At 42.2% G+C, this 22301-nt stretch overlaps 4 protein-coding genes across 4 annotated transcripts; 3 read left to right on the top strand and 1 right to left on the bottom strand.

Moving 5' to 3' along the window:
• The first annotated feature begins 751 nt into the window (after positions 1 to 751).
• On the top strand, positions 752 to 3637 carry LOC129589808 (uncharacterized). Its single transcript, XM_055484688.1, has 10 exons — positions 752 to 1017; positions 1312 to 1363; positions 1474 to 1525; positions 1907 to 1928; positions 2030 to 2106; positions 2187 to 2269; positions 2438 to 2555; positions 2745 to 2778; positions 2849 to 2935; positions 3135 to 3637. The coding sequence occupies exons 1-10, from the start codon at positions 892 to 894 to the stop codon at positions 3384 to 3386; spliced, it is 903 nt and encodes a 300-aa protein (XP_055340663.1). The 5' UTR covers positions 752 to 891; the 3' UTR covers positions 3387 to 3637.
• A 3091-nt stretch (positions 3638 to 6728) lies between these two features.
• On the top strand, positions 6729 to 10906 carry LOC129589877 (serine/threonine-protein kinase Nek2-like). The gene is made up of 2 exons (XM_055484777.1): positions 6729 to 7245; positions 9923 to 10906. The coding sequence occupies exons 1-2, from the start codon at positions 6906 to 6908 to the stop codon at positions 10711 to 10713; spliced, it is 1131 nt and encodes a 376-aa protein (XP_055340752.1). The 5' UTR covers positions 6729 to 6905; the 3' UTR covers positions 10714 to 10906.
• A 1649-nt stretch (positions 10907 to 12555) lies between these two features.
• On the bottom strand, positions 12556 to 14942 carry LOC129589843 (uncharacterized). Its single transcript, XM_055484736.1, has 2 exons — positions 14407 to 14942; positions 12556 to 13709 (listed from the first exon to the last, which is right to left on the bottom strand). Exons 1-2 carry the CDS (start codon positions 14755 to 14757, stop codon positions 13617 to 13619), a joined length of 444 nt encoding a protein of 147 aa, XP_055340711.1. The 5' UTR covers positions 14758 to 14942; the 3' UTR covers positions 12556 to 13616.
• A 2052-nt stretch (positions 14943 to 16994) lies between these two features.
• LOC129589804 (uncharacterized) lies at positions 16995 to 19593 on the top strand. Its single transcript, XM_055484682.1, has 3 exons — positions 16995 to 17265; positions 17580 to 17948; positions 18357 to 19593. The coding sequence occupies exons 2-3, from the start codon at positions 17600 to 17602 to the stop codon at positions 19196 to 19198; spliced, it is 1191 nt and encodes a 396-aa protein (XP_055340657.1). The 5' UTR covers positions 16995 to 17265; positions 17580 to 17599; the 3' UTR covers positions 19199 to 19593.
• Positions 19594 to 22301: the final 2708 nt, after the last annotated feature.

Genomic DNA, 22301 nt, shown 5'->3' with positions numbered 1-22301 from the left:
TGTTAGTTAATGCCGGAGGATACGGTTATAAAAAGAGAATATTTTTATTCCAAAGAAAGATGCGGCCCGTAAGTCTCGACTGTGCCGATGATTTGTGTGTGAAATCAGTTTAGTATAGAAAAATGATGACATTTGCGCCGTTAAAAGAAGAAATAATGATGATGTATTGTTGTAGCTATGATTGCATTAATACTGATTGCGTGGCATGCAGATTGTGACAGCCATTCTATGACTGTGTCTGTAAGTTGTCAATTCGGATAACTTACCTCGTTTAACTATTACAGTGGCGCTGGTTTAACCTAACACCCTCCATCGTTGCTTAAATTCGATGTTTGTTGTGACTTGTGACTGCGTGAGAACGGGCACAGTTTTCCGCACTGGAAATTGTGAGAAACATTAACATTTAAATTAACAGTTAAAAATCCAAAATCAAACCAGACGATGCTGACAATATCGAATAAACTACTCCGGCACCGGGTTATTGTGTCTTTTAGTTATTATAAGTGATTAATTTCAGGTACCGATGGTTAATAACCATCGGTGCCTTAATAGTGAATAATATCATACCGCATTCAAGAGGTTTCTGTAAATACTTTACAGTAGAAGTATAGTTCCGGCAGACAAACCCGAAGGCACTCACAAGGCTGGTCACGGCATGGACCATGCCGTGTACACTTTCTGTGCACGGTAGGCATACAAAAAACTGAAAAAAGCTTCTTGAGTACGGTATTATTGAATCCGGTTGGTTATACTCAACTGATTCGACGATATCCGACGATATACTCGTACTACTGTCCAAATGACTGTCATTGTATCAAAGTGACGGAAAATCTCAGAGTTTACTGTCGAACTGTCCGTAAGAACAGTTTTCCGACTTCCTGTTACAAAGAAATGCTTAATCATTATCAATTAAATAGTTCTCGTTGCCGGTCGGTATTGTTTATATGGCTCAGCTTTATTGTCACTCCCGTTTTTGGTACCCTTCGGTATTATGGATCATACCTTTCTTACGGATCTGTAAGTTGTCGGCATTCAGTCACGGTTTCCATAATTTCCCAATACAAATTAACCTTCTCCAGTTTCGCAGTGAATCTGCCAAACGATGCATATATGCACACGTGACACCCGTATTTGTATTTAATACTTCAAATTAAGAGTACAACTATAAAGCATATTGTATGTACTGACAAAAACTCATTTGGCTTTATCATTGAGCAGAGTGTATTGTACTGATAAGTATCACAAAAAATCCCTTTAGCCTTTCGAGACATGTTGACGCTGTGTTGTGCAACCAGCTGTTGAACTTGCCAGGGGGATACGATAATATCGACTTTTCATGCGCATCAAGGAAAAAGTGCTACAGGTAGGATCACTGATTTGTGAGAATCACTTTGTCATATAACTTGATATAAGCAATGTACGAGTATATGTTTAAAATTATCAGCGCCGTAATAACGAAAAACTCTTTGATAGATCGAAAGTGGCATGTGGAATGTCTTGATGGAGAAGCCATGATCGGTTTGCAGTAGGTTTAACCAAAACGAAGACTGCCCTAATTTTGTCAACATGCCGATAATACATGTAGTTTATAAACCGTATAAACCGTATGTGGCATGCGCAACAATTTGAACAATATTGTTTACAAAGTGTTTTTGTTTATGAGACTAACAATAATATTTTGTTACTTCTCAAGCAGACCGGTGTGTCGGTCGGTCTTTATTAGAAAGGTTTATGAAGGCTTTTGAAATGGGCTGGCTTATTTGCTGTCTTCAATACTGTACACAAATATCAAATAGAAAGCCTTTTAGTGCTGTACTTATGCTTTATACCATATTAATGTAACTTGGTACAATGTACTGCGCACAGTTATGTAGAAAGCGATCGGTTTCTTATTTTTATTTTCCAGAGATTGGTTCAATGACTTCCAGGTACGAGGGAATCCACTTCAAAATTCGTCTGTGCAGTGTTACATAATATAATGTTCCGAATCCATGCGCTTGTCATACATCTGACCAGTACTTGTCTACAGAAAATTGAATCCGTTTGGTGCAGATTTATTTTTCCATTCAAACCGCCCACAAACGGAATGTACCCTTATTATCCACAGTAAAACGCAATGCTGCTAGTTTGCCCGTGTTCTTAATTTTCTATATAACTCTTTTCTTAATTGTACTCTTTTTATGCAGGTGCTTCCCCCGAAACTACACGTCCCAATTTTTTTGCTTCGATCCTCAGCAGATTCAACGCACTGTGAATTCATTTATTACAGGCAAGGCACTTGGGCTGAGCATGGTAGCTGATTGTCTTACTTTTTTTAATGAAGTGCGCATTTTTTATTTGATCAACAACAAACGGTACATTTATTACACAGCCTATTTTTACAGTTTTACTTTTGGTGTTATGGTACTGCATCAGCTGCCAGGTTCTATTTTTTCAGGGCTCTGGGACGATGATTTCCAGTTTTTTGTGAGCCGAACGAGGCTGGATGATACTCAGCTGTATAAGTGCTGCCGAGTGCCACCGGGATATTATATTGACTACGTTAGCTGCTACTAGTACGTCATCAAAATTAATATAAATCATTATACATCAGCATTTGAAATTAGTTTTGTCGTTACTTCGGTAAACGTTAATCCTCGTAACAATAAACCCATGTCAGTGGGTATTGCTTTAGATGTTTTAAAGCAGTACAGTTTATATAGTCGTCGACTCGTTTATAACGCATTGCACATGCCTATTTGTAGTATGCCGACGCATGACCAGTACTGGGAATACTACGTAAGTATTAACGTAACGTATACGGTGGCCTGTGATCTTTTTTTCGGGATTAACCGTCTTCGCTTTTCAGGATTCTTTACAACATGCCATCGTTTATTGCGCCAGCGGCTATGTCATGACGGGAATATCGAAGAAGATCAATCCATTTGATGAAGAGGCACGTTTGACCTTTCTACGGTCACGGATTGTTGAGCGCACAGTCATCAAAATAATATAATCTGATAGCTTTATAATATGTACTTCGCTTTTTCTCATATTCCGGTCACTTTAACTATAGTTTCATATTCCGGTCACCAGGTAGCAAAATGTCCTAATGAATGAGTGTCCTTAGTTTTCATCAGTTGTGTTCTTTACAGTACCATATAGAATGGATTCAGTGCTGCCGCATTGGTTTTGGTGGAGCTGGTAAAATGCCTCCTCCAACACGTATTCAGCGCTCAGTAGACACGGAAGACGAAGACATCGACCTTCACCAGGACGCACTAGCTACGCTTCGACTTCCAAAGAACTATTCTGCATTTTTCAGGCAACCGACCAATAAACTTTTACCAGAATCGGACGAATATTTATTTGATGGTTTTAGCATATCACCACGTGTTATTTTGTAAAGTGTTAGCATTTCTGTTCGACAGGATTTTCCTACATATTGTTAATTCGGTAGCAAACTTTCAGTACACTTTACTCCGGAAAGTGTAAATTTGAAATGAACTAAGAGACCTGTTGTTTTTTTTATTTTTTTTAATATGAGGCAGAACCTAAGCATCAGCCGCAGTTCGTTCTGTGATGAGAGAGTGCATGAAAATGCTTCTTGTTTGCTTACAATTATGTAATTCGAACTTTGTCCTTAAATTGCTGAACCTTTGAACGCGACCACGGTTTCCGTATTTTGAAAGATTAGCCCCGGGTTATCCGAAACGGATTTTCGTGACGTTGAAATCTTGTTTCCCTGACCCATTTCTTCCCCTTTATACAATAAAGTTTATGCTTTGTAGCGCTGTTTGGACAATGCTTACGCAAGAAGCAAAAGAATAAGATAGAGCTTTAGAAAGTGACTTTAAATGCACTCCAGTTAACATGCATACATCGTACGTATGTACTGTACTCTGTACATGCATACTCTGTTAAATACCTAAGTATTGTACACCGTTAGATTGAATGGTAACAGTTATCAACTTGAATTTGTTTGTTTACAACAATTAAACTGCGCCGTGCTACGCGGTGCAAAATCATGATTACACATCGAGCGTCCAAAAGACGACATTTCCTAAACTGATCAGCCGGATAATCTGCTCACTTAAGCCTTAAGAGACGGGGCTAATGGAATGCTGCCATATTTTACTAATTGCAAACGGTTAATCACAGTGTCATCGATCCTGTTGGCAAAGCATTCCTGTACGCATGGGCACGCTCGTGCATGTTTGTAGACGTTCCGGCGGATAACAGCTTTGCGATGTAATTATTACTAGAAGTACCCTTGTGACATACGAATGGCATGCGTGGAACCACGCGTGAAAGGTTTTCCAGGCCTCTCATTTCTTTGAATAATGATTATCTTTTCACTCGGTACTATATAAAGCTGCGAGTTTGCCTGGCACTAGCTGCACTCAGATAAACTGTTACTTTCACTGGGACAAATAGTACGCTTTTATTCCCTTCTATTTTTGCCTGCGCGTATGTTGCCGAATTTTTGTACTCTTAGTTAAGCAGGATGATGAAGTTACCTTTCCTGCTCGCACTCATATATGTTTGCCATGTAGCTGCTGTACTGGGGCCACAGCCGGAACTTCGACAAGGTGACGTACCGGATATCGACAATCCTAATCCCGGCCTGGATGCTGTCGCTGCTGATGGCATACCGCCTGATGTGAGCACTCTCCGCCCCCTCCTAATCGATGGCTCTGTGCCCATTGGTCCCCATCCATCATTCGAGAATTCGAATGTGGGACAGCGGGACATTCCAAGCCCGCTGCAAGTGCTGCGAGAGAAAATGAAGGAAGCACTCGCTGCGCGTCAACGGGCGGCACGTCGCCGGCTGCAGGATGAGCATGCGGCATTCGATGCGAAGCCATTGTGGACTGCAAGCTTGCATGCTCATGAAATAAAACGGACCTGATCCGCTCGCAGCGAGCTGCGCGAAGCATATATGATAATGCTGTGCTTAAATAGAAGCAATTTTCAGTTGGTAAAAGTGCTTCCATGTTTATTAAAATACACTTGACTGTTAAAATTTTATGCTATGATAATAATCATTATGCTTGTGAGTTGAGAGCATTGTAGAAATACTGCTAAAAGTGCGGGAAAAATTCCGTAGGCTTATTTCTGAAAATAAGGCTACAACTATTACCTGGCATGCGGTGTAATAGGTAGGGATTAAACTATTGCACGTATTTGTATCGTTTCGCCAGACTAACGTATAATAATTATACAAAATGCACAAAGTACAAGTACGGCACGCATAATGCACGGTAATACTTGATCAAAGGCTCGTTCCTGCTTATTACGTGCGTTACGTAGTACTGCACCGGTTGCCTGCCATTATAACGGTTACAACCGTCTTTCCGTAATACGCCGATTTAAATTACGGTATATAGCAATGCGAAAAAAGTTGCAATCAGCATATGCTTAGCGCCGATTTTTACGAGAAAATTAATAAGCTTGCACGTGGGTGGCTGCACTGTGCATGTATTCCTGCAACAGAATATTTTAATTCCGGGAGGGACCTGATTAGTTGCATTTTATCTGTTTTTTTTGGCAGTGGTTAGCTTACTATCGCTGCTACAAGTACTATGCCTTTCTTACTGCTTGCTTATTATGACCAGTGTGGTTTACCGCTAAAATGTCTAATATCACATTGGGCTTTGCCGGGACTTTGGAGATGAGTGCACGAGTACATTCTGTACACATCTGTAGACTAATTTTATTAATCAAACTGCCGTTCGTTGGCTAATGACAATCAGCGAATTCAAGCGCACAATTTTGTATGCATTACTAGGGGAAAGGTCACATTCTATGACACCTCCTCCTGCGGGAAACTCACTCAACTAAACAATAACAAATGATAGCAGAAAAGAAAATAAGTAATTAATCGGACCGGCTTCCCGGTCACAATTAATTTTTATCGTAACCGGGAAAACTTCAATGCAAACTGAAAGAAAGCAAACTATGTATTATAACAACAACACCTTCCTAATTAATCTTTCTTTCATTCCACGCACTTCCTTTGCTGGTGGCTTTCGTTGTTACGTGGAGTCATACCACGGCCGGGAAAAAATATATTATTTGTGCGCGAATAATGCGGTTTTAAGCAAAAACTTCTTGCGTTTTATAAGAAACTGAAGTTTCTCTCCATTCACTCAAATGGTGGCTCTCTTCTTATGATCTCATTCACTTCTTTCCTCTTCTGTACTTTTTCGATTTGTTCCAAAGTTGCCGAGAGCAGTGCAAGGAGCTTTACGTGAAAGGCAGCCGTCATCGGAGAATGAGTAATACTTGCAGTCGCTATTGCAACCCGAGTATGCGTAATATTCAAGCTTTTTGAATGGACAGTTATCCTGCGAAATTGGATATACCTCGTATTATATTGACGCGATGGCTTCGATAACCAAAAACCTACGACAGTATCCTACTGAATGGTATCATTATGTACGCTTAAAATATTTTTATCGTTGGCATGCAGTGCCATGCACGCATCTGGCGATGTATGTAGTGCAATAAATCTGTTTACTTTGACACCTACGGGGTCCTCTGATTCCTTCCAAAATTTTCAATGCAGGCCAGTATTCAGTATTAGCGATACAGTTATAGTTTACGTGACGCACCGGTTCCTAGCCGAGCTTGCAGTATAGGTTAAGCCATGTCCGACGTTCGCAGATGTTCACTCTTGCAAATTTTATTGTACTGAAAAGAAAACTCGCTACTGTGAAGATCGAGCGCACTGAAATGGCGACAAATCTGATAAGTATGATATCGCTTGTGAATGTACGTAGTCATACTGAGTTCTTTGTGGAAGATATACTTGTCGTGCGTTTCTGTGCATATAAATAAATACTCTCGCACCGATTATTCTGCTTCTGATCAGTTAGGTGTTAACGAAGATTATAACTGTTGAGCATTGGTTTATTTCAAAAATGGAAGTAATTCCTATCGAGCCAGTATCATATGGAAAAACCTGTCGGTATCAAATTGCAGAGGGTGAACATATCGCTCAGGGTTCTTTCGGTTACGTTTACGCTGCGACAATTACCGAGTATGGAGACTATGTGGGTGCGCCGACTGTAACCGTTAAAGTGGCTCATCTCAAGAAGAATATATTTACGGCTGAACAGTCCAGGCAAAAACTGGTCCGTCGTTATGAGACATTAGTCAACATCCATCACGACCACATTGCCGCTTATCATCAGATTTCTATTGACCTCACCAAACCCGGTCCGGATTGTACGGTGCATCTGATGATGGACTATTACGCCAGTCAGGTCAACTTAAGTGTACATTTGTCATTGTGTATTACTCGCTATTATTACTAGAAAAATGCACGTTGGCGTGCCTTAGCAGACCGGAGCGAAGCGATTTCACAGCTTGGTCAAGAAGCTTTGTTGCATGGCCCGCCGACAAAAAATTCATTGAAATTTTGTAAATCATTCTCGGACAACATGTAGGAAAAACTGAAAACCAGACTAAACTTTTTGCCACCGTTCTTCTGTCATTTCTGTTCTTTCTTTCTTCTTTCAGTTTTAGTTTTCTCACTTTGTAGTTAAGCAAGCTTAGAGCAGTTGTTCCCAGAATTTGCCACATATCACCCGTCAACAAATACAAATTGATCATTTTAAGTTATTACCGTATGTCCAGTATCTTTTATGAGTATTTTCAGTTATTTCTGACACTAAACCGTGATTACAGCGAAATTAAAACTACGGCAAATTTGCTTAACCCGGCAATGCCCGAGGTATCAAGGAATTTTTGTCGAAGTTGAAATTCATACCAGAATAACAATAAATAACCCTGAACTATGTTTTTCCAAAATTTTTGCTGCAGTAGTTTAGAATTTGAAGGGTAGGTGGGTAGGTGGGTAGGTGGCACCGCTTGGGCATTAACGATATACAATACGGGCGGTGTGGGCAGTGGGCACGGTGGTTGCCGGTGCGACACCACACAAACCCCGTTGTACACAACATTGTGGCTACTTGATCTACTCGAATCAACCTGGCTGTGGTAGCTGCTTACACTTTATAATAGTTAGCTTGTGCAATTTAATTCATCATGAAAAGGTTCATGGTTGAATTTATACTCAAAAATGTTTGAATTCCGGTCAGTATGCAACAGGGTCATGGTGGGCTGCGCCAGTTTTCATGAGCATAACACTGATCATAGCCAGCCATATTTATTGTTGGCTGCTTCGATCCACAACGTCTCTATTGTTCTTTTTCCTATTGCAGTCGAAGAAAATATTGTGATATGATAAGAAAAATGTTTTATTAGCATTTATGCTATTATAAAAGCACTGAGATGTCCTTATTTGTTTGATATTTTGATCAGTTTGCTGACAGTGTTATGGTTTGGCTACTCTTAGTACGCAACGGCTGAATCATATGAAGTGTGCGGCTCTGGTTATTGTGCCTGTTCAGGCAGCATGTTACTGTCCTACGACAATGCCCAAGCGGTGGAATTTCCACCAGCTGTTTTTGAAAATTCACAGTTTTTTTACAGAAGAGCTGCAGACTTTTGTGGGATACTGAAATTGTGAGATACTCATATGAAGTTATCACCAATTTAATCCCAAATTTTACCATAACAGCCGATTTAGATACACTTCGTAGAACTTTGCGTTATTTTTTGAGTGTTTTCTGTTTTTCAGTGTTTTTTTCAGTGTAAATTCACAGTTTTTTCAAAAGAGCTGCAGACTTTGTGTAATACTGAAATTGTGAGATACTCATATGGAGTTATCACCAATTTAATCCCAAATTATTACCATAAGAGCCGATTTAGATACACTTCGTAGTACTTTTACGTTATTTTTCAGTGGGTTTTAAGCCATGTAGGTTTTTTAAGGTACTAAAATACAGTATGCAACTAAAATACACTATCTTTGCTCTATCTAATCTAACGCATATGTGACCCAGGCAATAACAATAGTCCTGGTGTTGTAAAACTGGCGAACTAGTACTGGTGGTTTTTCCACCTAGCAGACGTTGCCGGGTTGAAGCAGTTCAACCCAGGGTCCCTAAAGCACCTCCTCCCATTAAAAATTCGTTTTTTAGTTGTTGCCAGAGTTGAAGGTAATTAGTTTAGAAACCGTTTAGGTATCATAAGCCCGCTTCTCTAAATAAATGTTGTAACAAACAACGGAATTTTACGCAAACAATGGAGTGTCTATTTGCCAGTCGATTTTAACCAAGCTCTGGGTGACCTTTTTGAATTATTGCCGGCACTGTTAAAATTGGTGATCACCCCCAGTTGCTTCTTACAACTGCCTAAGCCAGGGTTGGCACGGGTCTTCATTATCTAAGCCAGGGTGCCCTTACTTGTCGAGCTTCTTCTATAAGTTAGGCACGTTTTATTCGAATGCGACATTGGGAAAGGTTGCTATTTGAAGTGCCCTGTGTTCTTCATTAGCGTTTTAAGCATACAGGAAACACCACGTTACCATCAACGGTGCTTCCCCAACAGACACAAGATAAGCAGTGCAAAACTGTTCTACAGTCTCATGGCGTTATCGGGCTAGTCCGCGGTAAAGTCATATTTGGGACTTTCGTAACGGACACAAGTTAAGCACTGCAAAAGTACTGTACAGAGCCGTGACGTCATCTGACTTATCCAGGATGACGTCATAGCTAGACTTCCGTAACGGACACAAGTGAGCACTGCAAAACTACTGTATAGAGCCGTGACGTCATCTGACTTATCCAGGATGACGTCATAGCTAGACTTCCGTAACGGACACAAGTGAAGCTAAGCACTGGAGCTGAATTAGGAAGACCTTCGCTTCGCTCCGGTCAAAAATAAGCGAAACATGTCACATACGTAACAGATAGCGCTTTAATACTATGTACCTCGTCTCAAAAATTATCTCATGGAATTAGTGTTGTTATGCATGCTGTACAAGCGCCTTTTCCTTGTCGCTTATTGCTTCCCTTTGCCTTTGCAACAGGTGGAGACTTGGCTGGCCTTTTAGCGGAGTTCCAAAAACATAATCAGCTGCGACGCAATCCACCACATGAACATTTTGACGCTTCTTCGTTAATGCAGTTAGACGTGGAAACAGCCGCGGCATGCATGTCACAGATCGCGAACGGACTGGGCTTTCTGCATCAAAACAACATCGTTCATGGCGACCTCAAGCCCGGAAACATATTTATCCGCCTCATACAGGGTAACGAGGCGGTTAGGGAAGTACTGGTAATCGGTGATCTGGATGATTTCATCCAAATCGAACATAGCAGCGCAGGCACCGCGCACCTGCACGGTAGCTTCCGTTACATGTCGCCGGAAATGTGCGGGAAGTACCTGCGAGATCCTCCCACGGAAGTGGGCATGAAGACGGATATCTGGAGTCTGGGATGTATTATGCTGGAAATGGTTAACTGCATGATGGAGGAACTGTGGATGTTTGATGTTGACAAAGGCAACAAGAAGAGGGGCGATAATGTCGATGCTGAAAGTTTCATCAGGCTGGTCGAGGCGGGGTTTGTTCTGCTGGAACCGAAGCACACTCCAGCCGGGATCGCCGAAGCCATTCGCCGTTGTCTGTGGTATGACAGCGAAACGAGGGCCACCGCTGAAGAACTACTTCCATTGTTGCGCTCCCCCCGATCTAAAGCGGTTAAATCGGAAGAGCGGAGACGCCGGAGAGGTCCGTGCTATCAAGTACTAGCAGCTGTGGCGGGCTTGGTAACTTTTATTGCAAGCTGTTACAAGCTTTGGAAGTATTTTAACGAATAGGGGCGATGATCTAGAAAACCCAAAACGATCCTTATGATTTTTATTTATGTTCATTTACTCTTTTGTTGAATTCGTTGAGCATAAGTCGGGAACTGCAACAACTGCGACCAACAGGAAGTTCATCGACAATTCTGCATCAAACATGCCGTGAAAATTCATCAAGATTTTTACCGGCCGGTGGTCGATTGCTCAAACAACGACGATATTATTTGTGGTCGTTTTTATGGTAATAAATAATGGCTGATAGCTGCAGCCGTCAATGGCTACTGTGGTTATAATTTAAACAGCCAGATTTTTGAGTGACTTGAAAAATGTTTAAAACGTCGTGTTAAGTAATACGGAAGTTTCAGTTTACAGTTTGGAAATGTCTTTTAAACAAGAGTACAGTATGTATTTGTACCGTAATCGCAAGTGAAGTACCAACATACAGTAGTTTGGTTATTGGTTCGTATATAGTGATTAGAATAATGCTCTTTTGTAAATGACCTCAGTTAGTGTTATCAACTCACTGGGACTGCAATCATTACATTGTAACAACGGCCATTCTGGCCATTTCCGTAACAAAATGGGCAAGAACCCACAATAAAAATCACAGTCGCTTGTATTTTCCAAGGTTGCTTTTGCAGATTGGGCAGTAGTGCGCAGCGTCTCTGCATGAGTTCCTACAAAAAACAGTACCAATTTATTCTGATAATGATAAAATAATTTCATCAGTAAAAATTTGGCAGTTAACTTTATTTCGTTAGCTCAGCAACTTATTTTCCAGTGTCCGAGCCCGGTCATTCAATTCATGTGGCAGGAATAATTTGTATAGAAAATTTTAATTAAATTTATGCAGTAATTTTATATACCATACGGCGGGCATTAAAGAAAGGTACTCCGGAGTACACCGATCTATTAATTTGTTCGTGCGTGCAGTACAAAGTGTATTGTACATTGTAACCTGCATCATTAAGTTATTTATAATACAGAACTCCGAGATTTTTTAAGCACCCTGTATACCTACCATACAGGCAGTACGCAGCATCCAAACATGCATACTGAAACGAAAATACGACTGGCATCATGTGTTGGCCGATTGTTTTGCAAAAAGCTATCAAGTACTACCTTAGTAGAAGTGAGAACATTCACGTATAAAACTAATGCGATTATAAAGTAACGTGTTACGTAAGTACAGCTTAACTAATCACCAGTGTGCACTATACACTCGATAATCCACATGAGGACGCCATCCTGATACTCCACCCAGGTCATGACGTTTTGTTCCTCTCTTCCTGGTTCGCTGCGTATGTAATTTTTGGATCGCCCCTTACTGTAGTCACTACTTTTCTTACTGCTTGCTTGCTAGTTCAGCAAAAGGTATATGGCACTATATGCACCGCTAAAATACCCAACAACACATTATTGTAGCTTTGTCGCGACGTTGGACGTGAACGTAAAACAATATTATTAATCAAGCTACAGGTCGCTGGTTAACGACAATCAGTGGTGAAACTATACACCTACCTTAGGATGTGCTACTGCGAAAACGTTCACATTCTCAGAGACTTCTCCCCACCGGGAAATCAGGAAAAATAAGCCAAGCAACAAAAAAACTTAATTACTCGGACCTTAATCACTGACGCTGCATTTGCCAAAAACTGTCCGAATTCCGAATACCAGCTATTCTAGACTTCCGCAGCATAACGTGACCCGCACTCTACACACGTTATCGTGCAACGTACTCGTACAATACGAGTTCACACTCATGCATTAATGTCTTCTGCTACAAAATAGCAACAGCAAGCATCAGATAGATAGCAAGAACCTTTCGGATCTTACTTTTCCACTCGGGACTATTGTTCTTGTTGGAAAACGCTGAAGAAAAAATGGAGCAACAAAATTCACGGCGGGGGATTCAGATGGCTACTGAGCGGTACGAGTATACGTACTCGTAGATTACAGAGCTCGGCCACCCTTCCCCTAATTCATTTTGTCTGAATAAATTAATGCAAAACACGGCTGCGCTGTAGCACTAAAAAGAAGTATTTTGACTTAGACAAAAGCGGGCAACTTGTGCTTCTGAAATTCAGATTACAGCGATTAAAATGCGAAAACACCCTGAGGATATATAGGCTATATCTTGTAGTAATCAATTGTCAATGTTGCGTATTTACTTCGCTACCACCAAGATTCCCACTTCTAGAATCGGCCAGGCCCTACACACATCATAATAACCAGAGCCGATACTAACAGAAACATCAGTATCGCTCCCATTATACGACCGGCTATGCGATGCCCGGAAGGCGTTCCCGCTAGCTCCGTAGCTTGCGCGATCTCTTCCTGGCCGTTGCGCAGCATCTGAACCACGTCTGCAGCGCTGATCCTAACCCTGCTGTCCTCACATAGACAGCGGCGAGCACACTCCGCCAATGGGGACGGTGCAGCAAAGGGTACTTCGGGCAGATAGCCTTTCGACATCAGGACTGCATAAGGGCGCTCATCAATATTATCACCCCGCTTCCGGTCAGGCGGATGGGCTTTATTGCACAACCATAAGTGATTCGTGCCCATAATGCAATTAATCATCTCCAGGATAATGCATCCCAGACTCCAGATATCGGTTTTCCGTCCCGTTTTATCGTTGAAAACTTCCGTGGCCGATCGGCGGTGCAGTTCGGGTGACATGCAACGGAGACTGCCCGGAGTGTGATGAGCACTAAAGTCGCCTGTTGAGGTGATGTTAGCCTTCATCTGGACAAAGTCATCCAGGTCGCCGATGACCAGTACTTCGCGGCTAGTAGTATTTTGTGCTACTGTCCGGATAAATATATTTCCAGGCTTCAGATCACCGTGAATAATGCCGATGGAATGCAGAAACGCTAGGCCTTCGCTAATCTGAAATACGTAGTCCGCCGCAGTTTTCAGGTCAAAGGGCATCGGTACCAGTCGGGTGCCGGTGTGCCACAGCTGATTTTCGTGGCGCAATGTTTGCAAGCGATGAGCCAAGTCGCCTTCTGAAATACAGTAAACGGGTTAGGTTTTACGAAATGAAAATATAAATACAGTTCGTTAAGCTAAAAGATCTAAAGCAACTCTTCGGAGTTTGGGTGTTTTTACTGAAGCGGAAGTAGTGGCTAACAAGTTTACCATGTTGTCACTGCATGGTCTAACCAGTTTTTGATGAACGTGGCATACTTCAGTACAGCTGCAGATTTGCTAAGGGCAGCTCAACTGCACTGCTGAGACTATTTATGCAGCTGTGTCCTAATCTAGCTTCCTTTCTGACTCTTTGGTATTTATGTATACGAAAATGATAAACCATCTACTTTAGTCTCTATTCTAGACTAAACGGATATGTGATCCGGTGTTATCTCAGTTCCGGTAATCTCTTCCTTCGCAGCATTGGTGACCAACGTACTGTACATATTTTCCAACTTACTCTGCTCAGAACTCACTTGCTCATATGTACTCGTGTTTATTTTGAGAGCAATTACCGTGCATTATGCGTACGGTATTTATTGACTACCTAATACCATTATTGTCCTCCCGATCGATCAAGAAATTTAAAGCGCTAATGAGGTGAACGTTTTTCAGTGAACAACGGAGCATACCCAAGTTTTGACTACGTTCAACAGAAACAGATCTGAAGAACCAGATCATGATTCAGAGTACCAAATTCATAGTCAAAGATAAATCATTCAAAATGCTCACCGCTATATAGAAATCCATGAGCAATTTCACGGTAAAGGTGTCGCCGAATGTTGTGAAATCGATAATAACCTGTTGATACGTGGCGATGTGCTCGTTGCTGATCTCCAGCAGCTTTTGAAATCGACTGCGCATTTTGTTTTTGGCCACTTCGTCCGCATAGGCGTCCCTTCTGGGGTAGATAACCTTGACGGCCAATACACCGTCCCCGACATAATTGCCGTAATCCGTGATAGTCGCTTTGCACACGGAGCCAAAGCCGCCCTGTCCGATACGCTGACGCGGATCATGCATATCGTACAGGTATCGACAGGTTTTTCCATAGATTTCTGGCTCGATTGCAATAGCGTCCATTTAGAAATCTCAAAAAGGCTATGGGAAGTAGACGTAAATTATCGCTTTAAATTTAACGTAGCAGGGTTGACCTGAAGAGGCTATAAAAGGCTTGTTACAAAGTTTGCGACTGCATAGTGCTAGCAAACTTTTTGCCAATAATTTATCTTCTTTTCATGATATTCCGTAGTGTATGAGCTTGTTATTCGCGGTAAGCCAGACTGGTGAACTGGTAAAGAAGTTTCAGTTTGCAAAAAACTGGTCAAAGTACAACTGATCATGAGGAATACACGGACTAGCCACAAACCGCCAGTAAGCATAGTTATCTAGAAATCGGCCAACATATTGCACGTACTGCTTGATGAATTCCATCGTCCTCCAACCGAAAATATACTAGTAATGGTGAACATTTGCGGCCGAATTCCGTTACATGCCGCTTTGTCATGAACGATAGCAACGTCCTTCATATGGTAATATTGTTTAATCACAAAATTTAATGTAAACTAACCACAGTGAACTGTAATTAATGTAATTAATTACATAATGTAATTTAATGTAATTTAACAAACAGTTAATGTAATTTAACCACAGTGAGCAAAACTCGTTATTTGTGAAAGTTTGTGAAAGCACCAGCCCTTAGCCAACCATGCATACTGGTTGTTTGTACTCGTACAAACATTTTTGATAACTTTTCTTCGGGTGCTACACTAGGTTCACTCTGAGCAAGCCCAAATACAGAATACAAATTAATAAGCCGAGCCTAAAGCGAATTATGACCATTATTCGTTGACGTACAAGTCTATTCACGAGATTGCTGACCTGATTCCCGGCAACGGGCATACCTACTGTGTGTCGTGTTGTTTCTGTGTTGTTGTTTTGGTTTAACTGCCTTGTAATTAAAGACAACCATTCTTCCACACGATACTAATAATAGTTATGGTTGTGGCAACAGTGCATGTCAAACTACATAATACATACGTGTTATGGTTCAAAATTGCCATAATATGGTTCAGTATCATATTATGATACTGTAATCACATTAATTACAAGGTAAGCCTCGCGCTCCGCGCTCGGCAAATGTGTATTGGAAAGGTTAGGCTTGAATTTATGGACTGTAACGAGATACGACAGTAGTGCTAACGACAGTAGTCGTGGTAGCGGACAGTGGTGGTAGCTCGGCCACTCACTCACCTACAGATTTTGCTCACAGGACAGTGGTGGTAGCTAATTCCCTCCCTCATCTAGAGATTTTGTTCATGAGTCGTGGTAGCTCGGTGACTCACTCACCTACAGATTTTGCTCACGGACAGTCACTCACTAATTATTATCCTATCGCAAAAATCAAATAGCGTACACTCGACGTACAGTACAAACTATATATATTAATGCATATTGTCCCAGATCCATGGCTAAAGTTGTCCTTACGTTAAATGTCATACTTAATTAAATTACAGAGTTCTTCGCAATGTTGTTGTCAGGCTTCTCGAGTACGTACTGTAAGCACTTAAGTAAAATAATACTTTGTCTGGAATCGTCCCGAAATCTCAGGAAGATAACTTAAGATAAAAATCTCACCCGTTTCCCACGGTCGTTGACATTCTAAGTATGTTAAATGTAAGGTGCCGTAAATTTTTTTGTCGCTCACTTCTTGCCATGGTCCTTACGAAATTTCTAGATGACCACGTATTCTATAATCTTATTAATCCATGGAGATTCAGGCTTTCCTATACTTAAAACGACCAAGAGAGTTTTCAAACCTGGCAGTTCTAGAGACAATTAAAATTCAGCGTAAATACATACCTATGGAAAATAAGACTCATTTCAAGACTATGCTGAACTTAAACCGACCACGCGTTGATTTTTCCATAATAACCCACGGAATTACGCCTTGCGACGGTAAGATTGTAAGAATGTATAGATATTTTACTTTTGCATGTACATCAATGTACTGGTGTATTTTACTGTAGTTTAAGATCTGCATGCACTTTTGCTGCATAAAGTGCTGCTTTACGCGGCTTTTTAGCCTGCATGAAGAATAAAAATAATTAGTGCATTACAATATTGTACGAGCACTGCTGAGAGTACAAGTACATGTACATGTACATGTGTTAGTACATGTGTATTGTATGTGCAAGTATGCAAAGTTGTTACAATACTGTACTCGTAGCTAGCGCACTCACCGTTGCGTGTTTAATGGTTGCTGCGTTCGGGAGAGTTTGACAGCATGATAGCTGCATGATAGCTGCCTGATTTGGGCTCAGTGATCAATTGCGCATCCATGTTGCCGGCAGTTAGTACGGTATAACCACATTTACGATCTGCAAGTTACGGTATGCTGCAGCAGCTGCCCACCACTGCTATATTGTACATAAAATTCCCAGTGAAACGTTACCCATTTCCAAACAGGGGAATTGTTCAACAATCCGCTACCGGAAAGCCGCCGAGGACCGTAATTTTATTCCGCACAATGTTATTGTATACGCGTGTATTGGGGATCAGGGATCAGTTGTATTGCAATTTCCTGAAATCGTGAGTGAACATTTCAGTTTTCCGCGTACTTTACCGTTAATATGTTCATAATTATATTATCAGCTGATGCCACCTTGTGTATGAGTCACTTGACAGCAGAACAGAAGATTATTTTGTGGAAACTTTACTAGCAGTACGAATAATCGCAATGCTTTATTAACAAATAGTCCGATATGTCAACCTTGACCAAATTACAGTACTTTAATAAAGGTGTTTTTGAATAAATCGCAGTTTCTGCGGCTTTTGTGATAATGCTTCCTGCAGCACTGACTCAATAGTCCGTATTCGTTCGTGATCGTCTCACTCTCACATAGTTTTCCATTTATCCGTTCAAATGGTTGCCATTACGTTTGAGCCGGAAGTCTACGGAAAGACTTGCCGATATCTGTACGATATCCATGATCCCGGCCAGCTGATCGGACAAGGGAGCTTTGGTTATGTATGCAAAGCGACCATCACGGATTACGGAAATTACACAGGAGACGGCGATGTGGCCGTCAAAGTTGTTCAACCTAGAAAGGACACTTACGCGGACGAATCGGCCAGGAACAGAATGCGCAGTCGATTTCAGCGACTTCTGGGGATTAGCCACGATCACATCACCGAGTACCACCAGTTTATGATCGATTTCACGACATCCGGCGACACTTTTTTCGTGTATGTGCTTATGGATTACTATAATAGTAAGTATTCTAAATGATAAGATGATCTGTAATATTTGGCCGTAGCTGTTTTACCGGAAATCATGGACTTGTCCTCCCAGAGTACATAAACCAGGACACTGAATGAACAACAATTACAGTAACTACTCTCCCAGTAAAATCACTTTTATGACAGCAAATTTACGCAGCCAAGATGCGTTTAAGGCAAGCCAGACCGACCGCAGCTAAAAGCATCATGATAGAATCTGATAGACTACTTCTGTTTTACCTTTTAAAATGCGAGTATTGTACATCGCAGGTTGACTAGAAAAGTATGGTGATAGTATAACAAAGTAACAACTGATGTGCAAGCGGCAAGGTCGTTTGTCGTTGGCTACGTTTCAGCATACTGGTGTGCAGCAAATCCTAATTTTGCTTACCATGTTTTAGAAGGAAACATGGCTCATCGCTTGCAGAGATTTTGCCACCAGAATCAAATGTGGAACACCGCCAACGGTACCCGACTGGTACAGATGCCCTTTGACCTGAAAACCGCTGTGGACTACATGTTTCAGATTTCCGAAGGTTTGGGGTTCCTGCATTCCAATGGCATTATTCACGGTAATCTAAATCCATGTAACATATTCGTCCGCACCATCGAAGATGATGCCAACAGCCACGAGGTACTTGTAATCGGTGGCCTTGAGGATTTTGTCCAGAAAAAGAACAACCTCATCGCTACAGCGGATCTTGATGCTAATTACCCTCAGGGCAGTTTCCGTTACATGTCACCAGAGATGCTCGGCTGCTCGACGGCAGGTATTTTCAACGCCAAAATCTGCAGAAAAACCGATATCTGGAGTCTGGGATGTATTATGCTGGACATGATCAACTGCGTCATGGGCACCGATCATGTATGGCTGTGCAACGGAGAGCTAGCGCACGATCGGAAGCGGGGAGATAATGTTGAGGAGCGCCACTATGCGGTCATGGTCGCGGCTGGTTATATGCCCGAAGTGCCCTTTGCGGCACCGTTTCCGTTGGGAGAATGTGCTCGCCGTTGTTTGTGTTACGACAGTAAGGCCAGGATCAGCGTTGTGGCTGTAATGGAAATGCTGCGCAAGAACACGGAAGTGAGACCGCAAACACTGGGCTTGACGACTCCGTCTCCTCCTTGTTCCTTGCGCCAAAAAGCCAAACGTGTAATAGCAATGGTATTACTTTTTCTAGTCGTTTGTGTGCTTATTCTCAAGTTCCTGTTCGGAACCGGCCGATCATCAGGACCTTGGTGATAGCGCGCATGCACGGGTGCAAGCGCCGGATTGACGGTGTTTACAGGAGACCGCTGCGCAGACGCTGGATTAATCTTAAAATTAACCTTCGAGTCTCTGCCGCTGTTGACGCTGGATTTCCTCCACTCGGAAACGTGAATTGAACCGCATCCGTCTGCGTAAAATATTTTGTTTTTCTTCCTTTCATTTAAGAATTGTTGTACCTAGTTTGTGTTCCTTAGCATAGTGTTGTCAGTGCATGAATAAGTATTTTGGTTTCTCATGTATGCGAGCGCTTGGAGTATGCATTATCACAACTAAAACCCCCTGTACTACTTTGTGTTTACTTAATTGACAACGCTAAGCAAATCCAAAATCCAAGTATACAGACAAATGAAACAGAAATAAAGAATACAAAGCCGTAATCAACATTCATCGTCTTATGCGCCGTTGTTAACGATCTCACATAAAATACTATTTTTAAAAAAAATCTGTAGTGCTAACAAAACGAAAGCAAATTAAAGCGAGAAGAAACCTGTACTTTACGCATAACAAAGCGCAGGCGTCAAGGTGTTCTTCAGCTTTTGAAGTATCCATCAAGGGCAACAAATGTTATACTGGTCAAAGTAGAAATATCCAGCTCTCGCAGGTCCATAGTATCCCAGCGTTGTGGATTATCATCCGGCAGAAGACTGTTGAATCTGCTCAGTTTAGAGAAAATAAGGCAAAATGAACAGCTAATAATTTGTAAATCATTTTACCGGGATAAAGTTTGTTGGTTCTAACAAAAGAAAAATCTTGCTAAGATGCAAATAAAATCCCTTTGAAATAAATAAAGCCGGGCACTACCGACTCGCTGCTACCAGTGAGACGACACTTACAGCCGTAAGAAAACACGAATACCGGTCCACTTAATGGGATACGTCAACGTCTGCACCCAACGTGAATGCATCGCCATGACCTTTTCAAGTGCGCGCGGGCTAACGGCCGGACAGTTGGCATCTGCTGCTGCCAAAAACATTCGACACTGCTCAGCGGCCGTCTCCGTGAAGCGAAAGCGCATCAGCGGAATAATGATATCACAACGGGCCGCCACAAGGCTTCGCATAAACTTTGTCTCCGACTTCGGCAAAGCTGATGCTGTATCGAGATATAAAATCTCCCACACACAGTTCCCATGATTGCTTCTCCCGCATGGTAGTCGATCAGCACCAGTTCCTCACAAACGGACTGCATCTCGGACAGCGATTCCCACTCCAAGATACCGCTGTCGCGATTACGGGAAATGCATAAGAAAGGCACTGGCGAACCATGGGAATCGTGGCCGTTCTTCACGATAATCAAAGGCAGACGGATATTTTTAGTGGCGAGCACGGATTTGGTTATGTGCATTCGTCCTTGGAGATCGGCGTCAGCATGACACTGGTTCTCGCCTTCCTTCAGCGCCAGCGTCTGTGTTAGTCCAGGAGCCAGGCTGTCCAGCAGGGTGACCAGTTTGTATGTGAGATATTCATTATATTTCCCGGACGAGTTGTCGTCTCGCGGCTGCCTATCGCAGTGCGCGCATAAATCGAAGAGGATGTTCCGGTTGGTCACGTATTTCCTGGAGATCATTCTCCATAGAACGCATACGCTGATTAATGGAAAATAAAATACCATCAAATTCGCTGTAGTGTATTAGTAGTATTCGGTGATTAGAACAATCAATGCAGAGCAGCCGATTAGAATGCGGGCGCAACCAAATTAGACAAACCTAAAAAGATGTGATTAATACGAAAAAGAGCCAACTGAAACGTACCGGCTAGCTTGCGCTTGGGAATCCACATCCAAGTAAAGCAGGATGCATGTTACGATCGGGTGTGGTAGCTCGTTGATGGACAAATCCTCAGCATCTGCAGAATATTTAGCTTAGCAAAACATTATATTCTTATATTTCTACAAGTGCGAAGTATTTTGTTTGAGTTCAACGTTACGGAGTTCAAGTTGCTATAAGGACGCATTCTAGATGTGAAGCAATATAATAGGATCAACACGTTTAGTTCGATATTTAACGAAGTAAACAATGTTGAGTAAGGAACTAAGTAACATCTAATGCAATCATAGAATCAAAACAGACTGATGCAGTGCAGCGATAGGAAATCATTACATCGTCAGCCACCTATAGCACTGAAACACTGACCATGCTGCAGCGCGCTCCACGGAGTCGTGTCCATGTTAACAGATTCTCCCCGTTGTTTCTCAATGAGATAGTTTTCACATGCTTTTTTCAAGGAATTTTCAGTCCAGAACATGTTGTGACCAGCTGCACTACCGTAGACTTCAGCACAAACGAAAGTGACCGTATCGAATCCCAGTCGCACAAACACCCGGCAACCCGCATCAAACGAATATTTCTTCGGGCGTAAACCACGCCACAGAAAATCGCTTCTCTCCATAAAAACCGTTCTTTCAAAGCGGCAATTCGTATTACACTCATCACAGCCGCGTTGCAGCGACAAGTCGCACGTATGGGCTAGGAACGACGGCAGGAAATCCACGTCCGACAACAAATGCGCTTCACGAAACCCGACGACATATTTCTTATACAGGTAACCGGTAGATCGCGCAAAGAAACTACCACCATCGTCAGACGGCGGTAGATTTTCGACGCAGTGCGCTGCCGGTACTATGTGCGTCGAGTTTTCGCCAGGATTTTGCTCGTCCACACTTACGAAGATAAAAAGGCCAATGGTCCGCTCATCGATAACAAAGCCCGGGCGGAAAACCATGGGTGCTCCTGGGGAATGCCTTAACGCCACCTGGATAGACTCGCCTTCATATGATGCCATTGAGGAGAGGAAGGGATGCGGCCAGAGATGTCTAGTGTGGATCCACTGGGCGTTGATTGTGCTGGCATCGAAGTCAATGAAGTAGTTATCGCCGTCAATGTCTTGTACGTATCCCAGCCACCATTGGCCGTTATCGCGCTGCACCAGTACTGTGTTCCCGTAATTGATTTCGCGTGCGCCTGTAAACAGCTTGCGATAGTACAACGATGTCATCGTGTCTTCTTGAAGTGATGGCAAAGGAAACCGGCTTATACGTTTAGTAGCTGAGGCAGACAACAAACAGTTTCTTTATAATA

This window comes from Paramacrobiotus metropolitanus, unplaced genomic scaffold (genome assembly GCF_019649055.1).
Source record: "Paramacrobiotus metropolitanus isolate TYO unplaced genomic scaffold, Prichtersi_v1.0 Parri_scaffold0000037, whole genome shotgun sequence".
In the NCBI taxonomy this organism is placed as follows: Eukaryota; Metazoa; Tardigrada; class Eutardigrada; order Parachela; family Macrobiotidae; genus Paramacrobiotus; species Paramacrobiotus metropolitanus.
The sequence above is the reverse complement of the archived record's forward strand: the minus strand, read 5'-3'. Positions and strand labels throughout refer to the sequence as shown.